This window comes from Hyperolius riggenbachi, chromosome 3 (assembly GCF_040937935.1).
Source record: "Hyperolius riggenbachi isolate aHypRig1 chromosome 3, aHypRig1.pri, whole genome shotgun sequence".
Classification (NCBI taxonomy): Eukaryota; Metazoa; Chordata; class Amphibia; order Anura; family Hyperoliidae; genus Hyperolius; species Hyperolius riggenbachi.
This window is the reverse complement of record NC_090648.1, coordinates 8374820-8394390: the sequence shown is the minus strand read 5'-3', so window position 1 is coordinate 8394390 and position 19571 is coordinate 8374820. Positions and strand designations below refer to the sequence as shown.

The window sequence follows — 19571 nt, the reverse complement described above, 5'->3', positions numbered from 1 at the left end:
ACGGGATTTCCTGTTGGGTAATAGTGCCGGAGGGGATCGGAGGGGTCGGAGGGATAGCGAAGGGAGGGGGGAAGCATGTAGCTAGCGCTAGGCTAGCTACATGCTAAATAAAAAATAAATAGCAAAAAGAAAAACCCCTCCCGCTGCCGTGAGCAGCAGAAAATTAGAATGGCAGGGAGGTTAATATACACACCCTAGCAATTTTCTCTGAGTTTCCAATCATTTTTATCATAATTGAGGAAAAAATAGGTGTGTGGTATATTGGTCATATTTTTGAAATGTTACAATCAGCCAGAAAAATTAATTGCAATTCTTAAATTGAACAGATATTTCAAAAATGGTATGGTGTGTGGCTACCGTAAGACAGAATATTCTACCTGCGGTGCCTCCTGTGAAATTGCTGAAGCGCAGACGGTAATCATCTCCCTCATCTTCCAGCTTAAACCCGCTATATGTGGCATAGGTTCTATTTTTGTCAAAATCCTCCAGATCCACCCGCAGCTGATAGGAACCTGAGGGAAGAATACTGCATGATGTACCAGTGAGAATAAAGCAAATCTCTATATCTATAAAATCGGATGTATGTGTTTGTGTATTTATGTGTGTGTGTGTGTGCCGCGATCACTCGAAAAGGGCTTGACCGATTTGAACAAAACTTGGTACACAGATCCCTTACTACCTGGGATGATATGTTCTGGGGGTCTCGCGCCCCCCCCTGCACACCTGGGCGGAGCTACAAACAGCCAATCAGATTTCACCCATTCATGTAAGTGGAAAAAATGGAAAAGGCTGCCATTCTCACAGTAATCAAGCCAGAGTCCCCACACTTGGCACAGTTGCTTACTTGGTGACCGAGATTACAAATCCAGGAAAAGTGGGCGGAGTATAAAACAGCCAATCAAATATAAGCCATTTATTTTTAATGGGAAAACATGGTTACTGGGTGAATGAGAATAAGATTCAGGAAAGTGGGTGGAGCCTACAACAGCCAATTAATATTCACCTATTGATTTTTAAGGGGAATATTTAAACTGCTGCCATTATTACATTGTTAATAGCAGAGGCTTCAAACTTGCTACAGTCAGTCATTGGGTGACTGGGGTCCAAATGCACTAAAGGGGCAGGGCCACAAACAGCCAATCAGATTTCCTTGGTGGATAAACTGCTTACATTAACACATTTTTGAAAAGTGTGTCCCAAAAACAGAGTCACTGCGCTTGCTCAAAAACCCTGTAATACAAATCACACAGCGCACATAGTGCCCAGCATTGTCTACAACAGACTAAATCCAGCACCCTGTGCTGCACTCCTGGGGGTAGTGCCACCACCTCAAAATAGGGATCACAGTCGCTTTTCCCCCTTTGTGGGAGCACTCACCAGAAGCGCGTCTTTCACCACTGCATATCAGGACTCTTTCAGTCAGCCAAGGAGAAGACCCCGATATAAAAGCAAATCCAAATTAATATAAAAACGCCAGGTTACAGAGGCAGCACTTGCTCCAGCCGCGGACAAACAGAGCAGCACATTACCATCCGGCTTCCCTGTTTCCTGGTCGTGACGTCAGCGCGCTCCTCCGACTCCGCCCATGGGAAGCCGGATGGTAATGTGCTGCTCTGTTTGTCCGCGGCTGGAGCAAGTGCTGCCTCTGTAACCTGGCGTTTTTATATTAATTTGGATTTGCTTTTATATCGGGGTCTTCTCCTTGGCTGACTGAAAGAGTCCTGATATGCAGTGGTGAAAGACGCGCTTCTGGTGAGTGCTCCCACAAAGGGGGAAAAGCGACTGTGATCCCTATTTTGAGGTAGTGGCACTACCCCCAGGAGTGCAGCACAGGGTGCTGGATTTAGTCTGTTGTAGACAGGGCCGGATTTAGAGCTGAGGAGCCTATAGGCACACAGGATCTGGCGCCCTAAACCCCGCCCCTAGGCACAGGCCACACCCCAAGTCACACCCCCTTTTGTTACAAAACAAAATTATGCAAGGCATTGAAAAAGCAGCAGAGTGATAAAAAGCAGCCTATCGGTCCAGTACCCGATATTCATCGGGTGATCAAATTACTCCTCAGTACCACTATTACAATAGGTCTATGGCAGCGCATGAAAAATCATGTTTTTCTTTTTCTGTGGCGATTGGTGGTGGTGGCACGGTTAAGGTTAGGCGTCAGGTAGGGTGTTTGTGTGGAGGGGACAGGGCAGTTAAGCATCAGGAAGGGTGTTCGTGCGAGAAGGGGGCGGTTAGGGTTAGGTGGGGTGTTTGTGCAGAATGGGTGTATAGAGTTATGTCAGTAAGGTGTCTGTGCAGTGTGGGATGTTAGGGTTAGGTGTCAGGTGGATGGTTCTGTGCGAGAGTAGGAGTAGGTTGAGCTATAGTAAAATATTGGTATTTCATACCGATATTATACTTCTTTCATTTCCTTCTTTACTCTTTAATAGTAAAATATTGGTAAATCTACCGATATTCTACTATCAGCTTGCCTGGGCACCCACATTTTCAGGTGCCCTTTCATTGCGTACACCACACACACACTAACACTCAGAGATCACACACACACACACAGATTAGGGCCCGTTTCCACTAGGAGCGGTGCCATGCGACTACGCAGGTGTGCTAAAGGACTAGAAAGCAAAACAGAAGTCCATATTGAACCAAAAAATACAAAGAATCAGCGCAACTCCAAGCAAGATAAATAATAAGTTTTATTTAAGGAACACTAATAAAAACATTTAAAAACATACAGAGCCCAACACTCTGCGTACAGCAGACAAAAAATATGTGTTGTGAAATGAGTTGTAATACAAATATATTACATGCATCATGGGAAATGTTAACATCATGAATATGTACAGGAAACCAAAGTGGGCTACCTTAAAATTGTGTATCCATAATGCATGGCAGCTCGTGGGAAATGACCTATCTAATAGATCCACTTACCCCCAAAGATGCCACCATCTGCTGAGCGAGGCTGGGCTCAAAAGGCTGTCTAACGCGTGTCGGACTTCCATCCTTCGTCGGAGACAGTGTAAGACGCAACCGCAATTCCTTAAAAACCCTATCCGTGTGCAAAAGACGATCAGAGGGCGTGGCCACACCCCACGCAGGTGTGCTAAAAACACATGCACGGCAATGGAAGAGTTTCCACTGCGTGCATATTGTGCGGAGCGGTGTAGAGCGATCCGAGAATCTGCAGCATTCTGCAGATTCTCGTACGGCCGCATCCGCCTGCAGCAGCGTCCCATCTCAATTCACTTCCGCATCAGGAGATGCGGAAGTGATGCGATGCGGCTAGGGAGCCGCATTCGCATCACTTTTGTAGTGGAAACCGGCCCTTACACTCACCCAATCACACACACTCACAGATTAAACTCACACACACACAATCACACACACTCACAGACGTACAGACTCACATACACAGATCATATACACACAGAAAACACACCCCCCATCCCATTTCTCATACACACACATAAAAAAACAAAACCACCACTCCCTCTACTCCATTCAATGAGCTAGCTAACTTTACACGAAGGGAAAGTACCGTTCACAGCATCTTGAGCTGAAGTTTCTCGCAGCCAGGTGACATGTCTCTAACAGGCTGGAACCGAAGCAGCAGGGAATCCATTGCGCTGTCAGCAAATTCTGCACTGCAGATGTGGGTGCCCCTGGCCTGACCCCTTCTCCCTAGTGTCACAGATCATATGGGAAAGATCAGATACAGCGTGCCCCTCAAGCCCCCAATAGCATACACACACAGGGGGCGGAGCTGTAGCCTATACAGGACAAGGCTTTCCCATACGGCTGTTTCCTCTGCCCCCCTCCCCGCCTGTCACTTCAATAAACATGCTGGCTGGCTGTGAACAGGACAGGAGAGGGGAGCAGAGCGGAGCTTTATGCCTACCTCCGCTGGACTGGTCTCCCACCTCCTCGTTCAGGGCAATGGGCGCAGGCAGACTAGTTTCACAGCAAGTGATGCCTGCTCAGCCCTGGCCACCCACGTGGTTTCTCCCGATCCCAGCCAGCAGAGACTGAAGCGTGAAAAATCACGCTGCCCACTCCCCCGATGCACGCAGCTGCTGTTCACTGACACAAGTTGCAGCACTGCGTGCAGACATGATAACGGCGGTGGGCGGGGAGAGCGGAATAGACCTTGCATGTGTGATTAGCCGCCCTCAGCAGGGCGCCTGTCACTGTAGTTGCGGCCGCCGGAACGTGACGCAAGTGGGCGGAGCTTGCGGCGCTGTCATGGGGGATCGCTCTTTGTGGTTTTTAATTAAAAAGGGGACAATTAAAACCCCGCCCTTGCCCAATCAGGCGCCTGTAGGCACGTGCCTACAGTGCCTTATGGTAAATCCGGCCCTGGTTGTAGACAATGCTGGGCACTATGTGCGCTGTGTGATTTGTATTACAGGGTTTTTGAGCAAGCGCAGTGACTCTGTTTTTGGGACATACTGATCAAGGTGAAGTGACTTTTCATTGCTGCGATCCCCTGAGTGTGTGAATATTATCTCCAGTGGAGCGCAGTGTATTTCCGAGGATTTTTGAAAAGTGGGTGGAGCAAAAAAACATTTTTTACTAGGAAAATATAAACTGCAGCCATTCTTACACTGTTAATGGCAGGTTTGTCAAACTTTGCACAGTTGGTCACTGGGTGACTAGAATTCATATTTAGGAAAATGGGTGGAGCCTACAACAGCCAATCAAAATTCACCTGCTGATTTTCAAGGGGAATATTTAAATTGCTGCCATTCTTACACTGTTAATAACAGGTGCCTCAAACCTCGTAAAGTTGGTCAACTAGGTAACTGGGGTCCAAATTCAGAAAGGGCGTGGAGCCACAAACAGCCAATCAGATTTGTTTAATTTCAATGGGAATATACAAATTATTGATACCAAGGCCCCAAAGCTGATAACCTTGGTAATTAAGTGATTGTATGTCAAGGTTAGAACAAGTGGGCGGCGCCAACAACTACATTTTTTTACATGGGAAAATATAAACTGCAGCCATTTTTACACTGTTAATGGCAGTGTTCTCAAACATGGCACAGCTGGTCCCTGGGTGACTGGGATTGATTGATTTTCAAGGGGATTATTTACATTGCTGCCCTTCATACACTCTTAATGGCAGAAGCCTCAAATCTGGTACAGTCAGTCACTGGGAGGCTGGGGTTTAAATTCTGAAAAGGGAGCGGGTCACAAACAGTCAATCAGATTTGTTTAATTCCAATGGGAAATTGCAGCTTATTGATACCAAGGAACCCAAAGCTCATAAACTTGGTCACATTTTACATGGGAAAATATAAACTGCAGCCATTCCTACACTGTTAAGGCAGGGTTCTCAAACCTGACACAGCTGGCCACTGGGTGACTGGGATTAGTATTCAGAAATGTGGGTGGAGCCTACAACAGCCAATCAAAATTCATCTATTGATTTTCAAAGGGAGTATTTGCATTGCTACCATTCTTACACTGTTAATGGCAGAGGCCTCAAACCAAAAACAGTCATTGGCAGACTGGGGTCCACATTCACTAAAGGGGGTGGAACCATAAACAGCCTATCAGATTTGTTAGATTAATTTCAGCGATTCTGTTATTGGCAAGGTTCTCAGACTTGACACAGTTGGTCACTGGGTGACTGAGATTAATACTCAGGAAAGTGGGTGGAGCATACAACAGCCAATCAAAACTCACCTATTGATTTTCAAGGGGGATATTTACCTTTCTGCCCTTCTTACATTCTTAATGGCAGAGGCCTCAAATCTGGTACAGTCAGTCACTGGGAGACTGGGGTTTAAATTCTGAAAAGGGGACAGGCACCAAACAGCCAATAAGATTTGTTTCATTTCAATGGGAAATTGCAACTTATTGATGCCAAGGACCCCAAAGCTCATATACTTGGTCATTGAATAACTGTATGTCAAGGTTAGAAATAGTGGTTGGAGCCAAAAACAACTAACTTTTTACATGTGAAAATATAAACTGCAGCTATTCTTACACTGTTAATGGCAGGGTTCTCAAACTTGGCACAGTTGGTTACTGGGTGAGTTGGATTAATATTCAGAAAAGTGGGTGAAGCCTACAACAGCTAATCAAAATTTACCTATTGATTTTCAAGGGGAATATTGAAACTGCTGCCATTCTTACACTGTGTGGCAGAGGCCTCAAACCTGCTGAGCCACAAACAGGTGGAGACACAAACATCCAATCAGATGTCTTTCCTGCATAAAATGCTTTCATTCACACCATTTTAAAGCCAGGAACCTGAAAGCTCAAAACTTGGTCATTGTGTGTCAAGATTACAAAAAGTGGGTGGAGTCAAAAACAGATTTCTTTGGGAAAATGTAAACTGCAGCCCTTCTTCACTGTTAATGGTAGGGTTCTCAAACTTTGCACAGTTGGTTACTGGGTGATTGGGATTAATATTCAGAAAAGTGGGTGGAGCCTAAAAAGCTAATCAAAATTCACTTGTTGTTTTTCAAGGGGAATATTGAAATTGCTGCCATACTTGCACTGTTAATGACACAAGCCTCAAACCGGGTACAGTTGGTCATTGGGTCACTTGGGTTCAAATTCAGAAAAGGGTGCGGAGCCACAGACAATCAGATTTGTTTAATTTCACTGGGAAAATACAAATTATTGATATTAACCACTTCGCGTCCCTGGTCATTTTCACAATTCAGCTCAGTTCTGATTACTTTGGCAATAACTTTATCAATAACTATCACCACTAAATGATCTATATATTGTTTTGTTCAGGACAAATTAGGCTTTTTGTGGCTGATAGTTGTTTTCAGTAGGTACCTTATTTTCTATGCATTTTAAAATGAAAATAGGGAAAAAGTGAAAAAAATAGATAGTTTATTCACTTTCATACATTATAGCTTTAATGTAAACAGTCCTATTGTACATTAAACACTCACATTTTATTTGTCTATATCTCCTGTTTATTAAAACAGTTCTTTTGTTTTGACAATGTATTAGTAACACATTGTATACACTACCTAATAGTTACATTTGTCTGCTCCTAAATGTTTATTTTTCCACTTTTTAATTCATTAGGCTTGCCATTGAATTCCCTAGGGGAAGGAGAGTGCTTTTCTTTCATTCTGCTACAGCTGTATAGCATTTTTATCAGTTCAGAGATAACAAAACAGTGTTATCTAGGATTTTGTAGGGAAGAGAGTGCAGAGACTTATTTTAACGTCCTGGAGCTTCAATGGGTTAAGGACGCCAGAGCTCACAAAATTGGTCATTGAGTGACTATGTGTCCAGGTTACAAAAATATATTTCACTGGGAAAATATAAACTGCAGCCATTTTCACTGTTAATGGCAGGGTTCTCAAACTTTGCCCAAATGATCACTGGGTGACTGATTCACGGAAGTTGGTGGAGACTATAATAGCCAATCAAAATTCATTTGTTGATCTTTCAAGGGGAATATTTAAATTCCTACCATTTTTACATGTCTCAAACCTGCTACAGTTGGTCATTGGTTGACTGGGGTTCAAATGCTGGATGGAGGGGCGGAGCCACAAACATCTCATTTGTTTTATTTCTATGGGAATATACAAGTTATTGATGTCAAAGACCCCAAAGCTCATAAACTTGGTCATTGAGTGTTTGCGTGTTAGGGTTAGAAAAAGTGGATGGAGCCAGCACCAGCCAAATACATACCCGGGCAATGTCGGGTCATCAGCTAGTCTGACCATATAATAAGCTGCGCCCTATGTGGGAGTTACCTGCGGCTGTGAGCTGGTGAATATTGTCATTACCCAACCAGAACTCACTCATCTGACTGCCAAACCCTCTTTTGTAGTCTTCCCAGCCCCGGTAAAAGTCCACCGAGCCATCAGCACGTCTCTGGAACACCTGGGAGAGAGGAGAGAGGTCTTCAGCTGAGTTCTCCATGGATAAGTCATTAGAGGTGGCCACTCCCTGGTGTTCTCTACAGACACTAACCACTAATAGTCCCAGGACCAGTGTTTGCTCTATGTGTGGCCATATGCAGAAGCCCAGAGCTATCCTCAGAGCTGTGTGTGGGAATGTACCATTTATACATATGGGGGTCTGTAGGATTCTAATCTCAGTATCCAGGCTGAGTCAGCGGCAGAGCTATCCTCAGTGCTGTGTGTGGGAATGTACCATTTATACATATGGGGGTCTGTAGGATTCTAATCTCAGTATCCAGGCTGAGTCAGCAGCAGAGCTATCATCAGTACTGTATCTGGGAATGTACCATTTATACATATGGGGATCTGTAGGATTCTAATCTCAGTATCCAGGCTGAGTCAGCAGCAGAGCTATCCTCAGTACTGTGTGTGGGAATGTACCATTTATACATATGGGGGTCTGTAGGATTCTAATATCAGTATCCAGGCTGAGTTAGCAGCAGAGCTGTGCTCAGTGCTGTGTGTGGGAATGTACCATTTATACATATGGGGACCTGTAGGATTCTAATCTCAGTATCCAGTATCCAGGCTGAGCCAGCAGCAGAGCTATCCTCAGAGCTGTGTGTGGGAATGTACCATTTATACATATGGGGGTCTGTAGGATTCTAATCTCAGTATCCAGGCTGAGTCAGCAGCAGAGCTGTCCTCAGAGCTGTGTGTGGGAATGTACCATTTATACATATGGGGGTCTGTCAGATTCTAATCTCAGTATCCAGGCTGAGTTAGCAGCAGAGCTGTCCTCAGTGCTGTGTGTGGGAATGTACCATTTATACCACTACTGCAACAACAAGAAGAAGGCGCAGGTACACCACCTCCTACGTCTGAGTTAGGTGGCGATAGTATGGACGTAACATGTGAGGAGGGGCATGATGAACCACCTGAAGTTGGTGCAGTTGTGGAGGTGTCTGAGGAAAGCGAAGCTGGGCAGGAGGATTATGATGACGATTATACGGATGCCACGTATGTTCCCAATAGAGGAGATGACCAGGGGGCAGTTCAGAGGGGGAGCCAGAGAGGAGTAGGAGGAGACGACTCCATGATAGAAGCAGAGGGAGCTTGTCCTCAGAAACAGCTGGGGGCAGTGTCCGGCGCCATGTATCGCCAGCTATGGCCAGCCAGCCAACATGCCCCTCAAGGTCAGCTGTTGATGCCACCGTAGTGCCATCACCCCAGGGGGGCTCAGCGGTTTGGAAATATTTTAACGTGTGTGTCTCAGATAGGAGCAAAGCCATCTGTTCTCTCTGCCTCCAAAAATTGACCCGTGGAAAGGCCAACACTCACGTAGGGACAAGTGCCTTACGAAGGCACCTGGAGAAAAGGCATAAACAGCTATGGGAAGAACACCTGAGGAAAAGCAGCACCCCTCAAAAGACAAGCCACCCTCCTTCTCCTCTTCCTCCTTCAGGTGCATTGTCTTCATCCGCTTTCTCCCTTGAACCTTCACAGCCACCCTCCTTCATACCGCCTCTGCCCTTGAGCGGTTCCTGCTCCTCTGCCCACAGCAGTAGCCAGGTGTCCGTGAAGGAAGTCTTTGATAGAGTGGGGCCGAACCTCCAATTTTCGGTTCGCGAACCGGGTTCGCGAACCTTCGCGGAAAGTTCGGTTCGCCGAAAAGTTCGCGAACCGCAATAGACTTCAATGGGGAGTAATGGCCGCCGCTGCCTGCCTTTTATTAGGGGGGGAGTGGCTCCAGGGGCTAGTGTAGCCTAATTGGCTACACTGGGCCTGCTGACTGTGATGTAGAGGGTCAAAGTTGACCCTCATGGTGCCTTATGGGGCGAACCGAACTTCCACAAAAGTTCGCTTGCGGGACGCGAACGCGAACCACTGAAGTTCGCATGGAACCGTTCGCCGGCGAACCGTTCGGCCCAACTCTAGTCTTTGAGCGGAAGAAGCCAATTTCGGCCAGTCACCATATTGCCCGGCGTCTGACAGCTGGTGTGGTGGAACTATTAGCTAGCCAGCTATTACCATACAAGCTGGTGGAGTCAGAGGCTTTCCGTAAATTTGTGGCCATTGGGACACCACAGTGGAAGATACCAGGCCGCACTTATTTTTCACGAAAGGCCATACCCAAACTGTACCGTGCAGTTCAGAGGCAAGTGGTGTCATCTATTGCGAAGAGCGTTGGATCAAGGGTCCACCTGACCACGGATGCCTGGTCTGCCAAGCACGGGCAGGGCCGCTACATTACGTACACAGCCCATTGGGTCAACCTGGTGACCGATGGCAGCAAGCAGGGAGTACGTGGCTGTGCAACGGACCGACTTGTCACACCTCCACGGCTTGCAGGCAGGCCTCCTGCCACCTCCTCTCCTTCTCCTCCAGCTACATCCTCTTCACTGTCAACCTCCTCCTCCTCCTTGGCTGAGTGTCAGTTGAACTCTAGCGGTGCTGCCATCTCCTCTTCCTCTCCAGCTACACAGCCCCATCTCCCCAGAGCCTACGCTGCATGCCAGGTACGACGGTGTCACGCTATTTTAGACATGTCTTGCCTCAAAGCGGAGAGTCACACTGGAGCAGCTCTCCTGGCTGTTCTTAACAAACAGGTGGAGCAATGGCAACGTGGTGTGTGACAACGGCAGCAATCTCCTTTCCGCTTTGAATTTGGGAAAGCTGACACATGTACCCTGCATGACACATGTGCTGAATCTGGTCGTGCGAAGATTTGTCTCAAAGTACCCAGGCTTAGAGGACGTCCTGAAGCAGACCAGGAAGTTGTGTGGGCATTTCAGGCGGTCTTATACGGCCATGGCACGCTTTGCGGACATTCAGTGGAAAAACAACTTGCCGGTGAGACTCTTGATATGCGATAGCCCAACTCGCTGGAATTCCACCCTGCTCATGTTCTCTCACCTGCTAGACCAGGAGAAAGCCGTCACCCAGTACCTGTACAACTACAGTAGAAGGACACAATCTGGGAAGATGGGGATGTTGTGGCCCAACAGCTGGACACTGATGCGAAATGCATGCAGGACCATGCGGCCGTTTGAGGAGGTGACCAACCTGGTGAGTCGCGCTGAAGGCACCATCAGCGACTTGATCCCCTACGCTTACTTCCTGGAGAGTGCCATGCGCAGAGTGGTGGATGAAGCTGTGGAGGAGCGGGAACAGGAACAGCTACGGCAGGAGGATTCGTGGGAGCGATTTACATTCGAAGCACATGTTTCCTTGACACCTGTGGCACCACAGAGAGGGGAGGAGAAGGAAGAAGAGGAGTCATGTGGGGAAGGAGAGGAGTCAGACTCGGATGACGATTATGAGGAAGGTGTTTCTGTGGAGGAAGAAGAGGCGGCGGTGGCGGCAAAAGAACAACCGCAGCAGCCATCACAGGGGGCTTCTGCTGCTCCACGTTCCCGTTGTATTGTTCGTGGCTGGGGGGAGGAAGAGGAGTTGCGTCCCGTCACTGTGGAAGAGCAAGAGGAGATGGAGAGTACGTCTGGATCCGACTTTGTGCAGATGGCCTCTTTCATGTTGTCCAGCCTGTTGAGGGACCCCCGTATCAAAAAACTCAAGGGGAATGACCTGTACTGGGTGGCCACGCTAGTAGACCCTCGGTACAGGCACAAAATGGCAGACCTGTTACCAACTCAACACAAGGCGGAAAGGATGCAGCACTTGCAGAACAAGCTGTCAATGATGCTTTACAATGCATTTATGGGTGATGTGACAGTACAACGCAATAAAGGTACCACTGGCAGTAATCCTCCTCCTCCTCACCAGTCCACGCAGGCAAGGACAGGACGCTCCAGCGATCTCGGGGTGATGTCGGACATGCGGACATTCTTTAGTCCAATGCCTCGCAGTAGCCCTTCGGGATCCACCCTCCACCAACGCCTGGACCGGCAGGTAGCCGACTACCTGGCCTTAAGTGTGGATGTACACACTGCGACTGCGAGCAGCGAGGATGAACCCTTGCTCTACTGGTTGCGCATGCTTGACCTGTGGCTAGAGCTGTCCCAATTTGCCATACAACTTCTCTCTTGCCCTGCCGCAAGCGTCCTGTCAGAAAGGACCTTCAGTGCAGCTGGAGGCATTGTCACTGAGAAGAGAAGTCGCCTAAGTCATGACAGTGTTCAGTACCTGACCTTTATCAAAATGAATGAGGCATGGATCCCTGAGGGCTATTGCACAACCGAAGACTAAGTCAGTCCCCACACACAGCATCTCTGCCTGCAGGCCACTTGACTGCCTTCTCCGCCACCACCACCAGGGTCCAGGACTCTAGGCGGATTCCAGAATTTTTAAGGCCGCTGCTAGCAGCGGCCGCTATACTAAATTTTCTGGGGTGTGCACATGCCTGCCTAATTTTTCTGGCTGAACTGCAGGCGGCTGCAACAAAAAACCAAAAGGCATGTACATGTGCCCATCCCCCTTTGTGATCATTACCTTGCCGCGGTGAAGGGGCTTGCGTATCACAATGAAGCAATGACCGCCGGCTATATGAGTGTCTCGGGTGGGGGTGGCACACCAAAGATAATAAGGTCGTTGTTTCATTGTGGTCAGACCAAACTTGATCAGCTGGACAGTCACTGTTCTGTCATTCAGCTACATCAGCCGGGCGACCATATGGGCTGTAAAGCCACCATCACCTGCACTCTCGTCATGGTGCGCACCAGTCCAGCACGGCCGTCACTACACAAATGGCTGTTTGCAGTCACTGCATACCTTTCACTGCATCTGTGACTGCACATTGTATTATACCTGGCAGTCAGTGCAGAACTTGCACTTCAATGAATGGCAGACTTTCCCTCCATAAAGGATTCCCGTTAAAGGTTTTAAAGTTGATTAATTACAATTAGGGCCTCAAAAGTCCTCCTGAGTCCTGTATTGTTATTTTTGGTCACCACCTCGGGGCGGGCGTGCATGCCTGCCTGCTGCCCTCCTTGCCTGGATGTGTGGTGGTAGCCGTTTCTTAGGCTCCAACTCCGGAACGCAATACAACCATCTACAGTTTCAAACAATTTAAAAATACAACCATCTACATTTTAAAACAATTTAAAAATACAACCATCTACAGTTTCAAACAATTTAAAAATTCAACCATCTACAGTTTCAAACAATTGAAAAAAATGGCAAAAAACTTGCCCTCCGTAAAACATTCTTGGCAAATGCCTTCGACTTGGTTTGTCTTCCGCTGGGTCAAGGGTCCATCTGACCACAGAAGCCTGGTCTGCAAAGCACGGTCAGGGCAGCTACAGCATGGGTCTCAGCAGGCTCCCACTTCGGGCCGGAATCCAACCTTCATTCCCCGCCCATTACCCGTGGTGACAATGGCAGCCTTGCCCTCCTTAATGGATTCCCGTTAAAGGATTTAATGTTGATTCATTACAATTAGGGCCTCAAAAGTCCTCCTTAGTCCTGTATTGTTATTTTTGGTCACTACCTCGGGGCGGGCGTGCATGCCTTCCTGCTGCCCTCCTTGGATGTGTAGTGGTAGCCCTTGCTCAGGCTCCAAACCAGATTCCATCCCTCATTCCCCGGCCATTACCCGGGGTCACAAATGGCAGACTTGCCCGCCTCCATATGATTCTCGTGAAAGGAGTGTGGTGTCATCTTTGCCCGCCTCCATAGGATTCTCATTGTAGCGGTACCGAACAAGTACACAGCAAGTAGAACATGTAATTTAAAAACAAAACGTAAGCTTTTTAACAATGCCATAGAAAGTTGAGATGGCAGTCACACAATCTCGCCATGTTGCGCAGTAGTCCAGCATGGTCATCACTACACAAACAGCTGGTAACTTGCGGTGCGTTACACATTTAGTTTGGTGCATCAGTGTGAAGCAGTACTCTGATTACACTCCCTGATTTATGTATACACATGCAAGATGTTTGAAAGCACGTTAGGCCTGCAATTTAGCATTCAATGTGATTTCTGCCCTTAAAACACTGCTTTGCGTCACATCCAGATTTTTCCCCGGTACTTTTTGCGTGTTTCCCACTCCGCCATGCCCCCTTCCAGGTGTTAGACCCCTTGAAACATCTTTTCCATCATTTTTTTGGCCAGCATAATTTTTTCTATTTTTCAAAGATCGCCTCCCCATTGAAGTCTATTGCGGTTCGCGAACTTTTCCGCGAACCGAACCTTCCGCGGAAGTTCGCGAACCCGGTTCACGAACCTAAAATCGGAGGTTTGGCCCATCTCTAGTGTTAAGTGGTGTGCCCGCATCAGAGCAGGAGGAGGAAGATATGTCACGGTTCCATGTGGAAGCTGAGGAAGATGATGGGTTCTGTGTTAAACTAAAAGACAAAGACAAACACTTATATAGCACTTTTCTCCTGGCGGACTCAAAGCGCCAGAGCTGCAGCCACTAGGACGCGCTCTATAGGCAGTAAAAGTGTTAGGGAGACTTGCCTAAGGTCTCCTGCTGAATAGGTGCTGGCTTACTACAGCCTGACAATCTTGGGGGTTGATGGTCCGTGCCTTCTGAACACTGTATTTTGGTCGAGGGACAGGGCCGCACAAAATCACGCCAGCAAGACCTCAAAAAGACCTGTTGGGTGGCCTGCCTCTTCCTTTTATTTTTTCCATATTGGAGGTATGCACAGTAGTACTAACAATATATTCAATAGTGGTAGACAGTGTGTGTAATCACAAAGAGACCCACAATCAGTGTCAAATACACAGCAGCTGTGTGTGTGAGTGTGTGTATCACTGGGCTGTGTGCTTTAACACACACACAGAGATGTCATACATATTACTTTAACCCATTCGCGTTCCGTCGTTTTCACTTGAGAAATGTTCACCTCCCATTCATTAGCCTATAACTTTATCACTACTTATCACAATGAACTGATCTATATCTTGTTTTTTCCGCCACCAATTAGGCTTTCTTTAGGGGGTACATTTTGCTAAGAGCCACTTTACTGTATGCAGGGTATCTGTGCCTATAGGCTGCTGTGAGGTAAATCCGGGCCTGCCGATGCTGCAGCGTTTTTATAGGGGGGTGGGGGTCCGTGGGGGAGTGCAGCCTAATTGGCTGCCATGTGTCTGCTGACTGTGATGTAGAGGGTCAAAGTTTAGCCCAATGACGAGTACAGGAAGGCAGGTCGAACCGCGCCATGTGTCCGCTACCCGCCACAGACGCGGACAGCTGATATCCGCACAAACTACCCGCCAGACGAACCTTTTGGGCCATCTCTATGTGTAGATAGCAAGGAAACACATTGCCCACAGGACAGGAAGGGGGAGGGGTGCTACATCTAGTACAGGAAGTAGTACAGTCCCGTACATTGCCTGCTGCTACTTTCCTGAATGTTTCCCAAACTATGAAAAAAGATTCCAGGTGGAAGAACACAGTGACTGAGCACCACAGCGGCACCCCTAGCCATGGCTACACCTGGGGCTGTGAGCACCTGCAGCCTTATGGTAAGTACACCACAGCGGCACCCCTAGCCATGGCTACACCTGGGGCTGTGAGCACCTGCAGCCTTATGGTAAGTACACCACAGCCGCACCCCTAGCCATGGCTACACCTGGGGCTGTGAGCACCTGCAGCGTTATGGTAAGTACACCACAGCGGCCCCCCTAGCCATGGCTACACCCGGGGCTGTGAGCACCTGCAGCGTTATGGTAAGTACACCACAGCGGCACCCCTAGCCCTGGCTACACCCGGGGCTGTGAGCACCTGCAGCCCTATGGTAAGTACACCACAGCGGCACCCCTAGCCATGGCTACACCCGGGGCTGTGAGCACCTGCAGCCCTATGGTAAGTACACCACAGCGGCACCCCTAGCCATGGCTACACCCAGTGCTGTGAGCACCTGCAGCCTTATGGTAAGTACACCACAGCGGCACCCCTAGCCATGGCTACACCCGGGGCTGTGAGCACCTGCAGCCCTATGGTAAGTACACCACAGCGGCACCCCTAGCCATGGCTACACCCGGGGCTGTGAGCACCTGCAGCCCTATGGTAAGTACACCACAGCGGCACCCCTAGCCATGGCTACACCCAGTGCTGTGAGCACCTGCAGCCTTATGGTAAGTACACCACAGCGGCACCCCTAGCCATGGCTACACCCAGTGCTGTGAGCACCTGCAGCCTTATGGTAAGTACACCACAGCCGCACCCCTAGCCATGGCTACACCTGGGGCTGTGAGCACCTGCAGCCTTATGGTAAGTACACCACAGTGGCATCCCTAGCTATGGCTGCACCCGGGGCTGTGAGCACTGCAGCCCTATGGTAAGTACAGCACAGCGGCACCCCTAGCCATGGCTGCACCCGGGGCTGTGAGCACCTGCAGCCTTATGGTCAGTACACCACAGCGGCATCCCTAGCTATGGCTACACCCGGGGCTGTGAGCACCTGCAGCCTTATGGTAAGTACACCACAGCCACACCCCTAGCCATGGCTACACCCGGGGCTGTGAGCACCTGCAGCGTTATGGTAAGAACACCACAGCGGCACCCCTAGCCATGGCTACACCCGGGGCTGTGAGCACCTGCAGCCCTATGGTAAGTACACCACAGCGGCACCCCTAGCTATGGCTACACCCAGTGCTGTGAGCACCTGCAGCCTTATGGTAAGTACACCACAGCGGCACCCCTAGCCATGGCTACACCCGGTGTTGTGAGCACCTGCAGCCTTATGGTAAGTACACCACAGCCGCACCCCTAGCCATGGCTACACCCGGGGCTGTGAGCACCTGCAGCGTTATGGTAAGTACACCACAGCGGCACCCCTAGCCATGGCTACACCTGGGGCTGTGAGCACCTGCAGCATTATGGTAAGTACACCACAGCGGCACCCCTAGCCATGGCTACACCCAGTGCTGTGAGCACCTGCAGCATTATGGTAAGTACACCACAGCGGCACCCCTAGCCATGGCTACACCCAGTGCTGTGAGCACCTGCAGCATTATGGTAAGTACACCACAGCGGCACCCCTAGCCATGGCTACACCCAGTGCTGTGAGCACCTGCAGCCTCATGGTAAGTACACCACAGCCACACCCCTAGCCATGGCTACACCCGGGGCTGTGAGTACCTGCAGCCCTATGGTAAGTACACCACAGCCGCACCTCTAGCCATGGCTACACCCGGGGCTGTGAGCACCTGCAGCATTATATTAAGAACACCACAGCCGCACCCCTAGCCATGGCTACACCCGATGCTGTGAGCACCTGCAGCCTTATGGTAAGAACACCACAGCGGCACCCCTAGCCATGGCTACACCCAGTGCTGTGAACACCTGCAGCATTATGGTAAGTACACCACAGCCGCACCCCTAGCCATGGCTACACCTGGGGCTGTGAGCACCTGCAGCCTTGTGGTAAGTACACCACAGCGGCACCCCTAGCCATGTCTACACCCAGTGCTTTGAGCACCTGCAGCCTTGTGGTAGGTACGCCACAGCCGCACCCCTAGCCATAGCTACACCTGGGGCTGTGAGCACCTGCAGCCTTATGGTAAGTACACCACAGCGGCACCCCTAGCCATGGCTACACCCAGTGCTGTGAGCACCTGCAGCCTTGTGGTAGGTACGCCACAGCCGCACTCCTAGCCATGGCTACACCTGGGGCTGTGAGCACCTGCAGCCTTATGGTAAGTACACCACAGCCGCACCCCTAGCCATGGCTACACCTGGGGCTGTGAGCACCTGCAGCCTTATGGTAAGTACGCCACAGCGGCACCCCTAGCCATGGCTACACCCAGTGCTGTGAGCACCTGCAGCCTTGTGGTAGGTACGCCACAGCCGCACCCCTAGCCATGGCTACACCTGGGGCTGTGAGCACCTGCAGCCTTATGGTAAGTACACCACAGCGGCACCCCTAGCCATGGCTACACCCAGTGCTGTGAGCACCTGCAGCCTTGTGGTAGGTAGTGATGGGCGAACACCTGGATGTTCGGGTTCGGGAAAGTTCGCCGAACATGGCCGAGATGTTCGGCATGTTCGGGCCGAACCCCGAACTTTCCGAACATCCAGCTTTTGGGGGCCATATGGGGTCGCAGGCATAAGGGGGGAGCATGCCCCGATCGCGGGGGGGGTCGGAAATTCCCCCCACCCCCTCCGCTAGCGCTCCCCCCTCTGCCCGCTTCCCCATTCAAAAGTTTAAGCAAAGTACCTGTAGTGGATGGCCTGGCAGTGGGCGGCACTGTGGAGTGAGGAGGAGGAGTCCGGAGAGTGACGAGTTGAGGGAGGCCGGGCAGCGGGCGGTTCAGCGGAAGTACCCTTGTGGTACTTCCGCCCTTTCTCTGACCTCACGCCCGCTGCCCGGCCTCCCTCAACTCGTCACTCTCCGGACTCCTCCTCCTCACTCCACAGTGCCGCCCACTGCCAGGCCATCCACTACAGGTACTTTGCTTAAACTTTTGAATGGGGAAGCGGGCAGAGGGGGGAGCGCTAGCGGAGGGGGTGGGGGTAATTTCCGACCCCCCCCCCGCGATCGGGGCATGCTCCCCCCTTATGCCTGCGACCCCATAGGGGGGCAGTATTCGGCCGAACAGGGCCCTGTTCGGCCGAACAGGGGCCCTGTTCGGCCCTGTTCGGCGGCCATTAGAAGTTCGGGGCGAACCCGAACTTAAAAGGCCGAACACCATCAGGTGTTCGGCCGAACGCGAACATCACCCGAACAGGGTGATGTTCTGCAGAACCCCGAACAGTGGCGAACACTGTTCGCCCAACACTAGTGGTAGGTACGCCACAGCTGCACCCCTAGCCATGGCTACACCTGGGGCTGTGAGCACCTGCAGCCTTATGGTAAGTACACCACAGCGGCACCCCTAGCCATGGCTACACCCAGTGCTGTGAGCACCTGCAGCCTTATGGTAAGTACACCACAGCGGCACCCCTAGCCATGGCTACACCCAGTGCTGTGAGCACCTGCAGCCTTGTGGTAGGTACGCCACAGCCGCACCCCTAGCCATGGCTACACCTGGGGCTGTGAGCACCTGCAGCCTTATGGTAAGTACACCACAGCGGCACCCCTAGCCATGGCTACACCTGGGGCTGTGAGCACCTGCAGCCTTATGGTAAGTACACCACAGCGGCACCCCTAGCCATGGCTACACCCAGTGCTGTGAGCACCTGCAGCCTTGTGGTAGGTACGCCACAGCCGCACCCCTAGCCATGGCTACACCTGGGGCTGTGAGCACCTGCAGCCTTATGGTAAGTACACCACAGCGGCACCCCTAGCCATGGCTACACCTGGTGCTGTGAGCACCTGCAGCCCTATGGTAAGTACACCACAGCGGCACCCCTAGCCATGGCTACACCTGGGGCTGTGAGCACCTGCAGCCCTATGGTAAGTACACCACAGCGGCACCCCTAGCCATGGCTACACCTGGTGCTGTGAACACCTGCAGCATTATGGTAAGTACACCACAGCGGCACCCCTAGCCATGGCTACACCCGGGGCTGTGAGCACCTGCAGCCTTATGGTAAGTACGCCACAGCCGCACCCCTAGCCATGGCTACACCCGGGGCTGTGAGCACCTGCAGCCTTATGGTAAGTACACCACAGCGGCACCCCTAGCCATGGCTACACCTGGTGCTGTGAGCACCTGCAGCGTTATGGTAAGTACACCACAGCGGTACCCCTAGCCATGGCTACACCTGTTGCTGTGAGCACCTGCAGCGTTATGGTAAGTACACCACAGCGGCACCCCTAGCCATGGCTACAC

At 50.4% G+C, this 19571-nt stretch overlaps 1 protein-coding gene across 1 annotated transcript in view; it reads right to left on the bottom strand.

Annotated features, from left to right (window-relative positions):
* The window catches only part of LOC137561149 (ficolin-1-like), an 86666-nt gene that overhangs the window by 20902 nt on the left and 46193 nt on the right, over positions 1-19571 (bottom strand). Inside the window, exons 7-8 of the mRNA XM_068272407.1 lie at positions 7737-7866; positions 378-512 (exon numbers count right to left, since the gene is read on the bottom strand). Of these exons, the coding sequence (XP_068128508.1) occupies positions 378-512; positions 7737-7866 (265 nt within the window). The remainder of the gene's footprint in view (positions 1-377; positions 513-7736; positions 7867-19571) is intronic.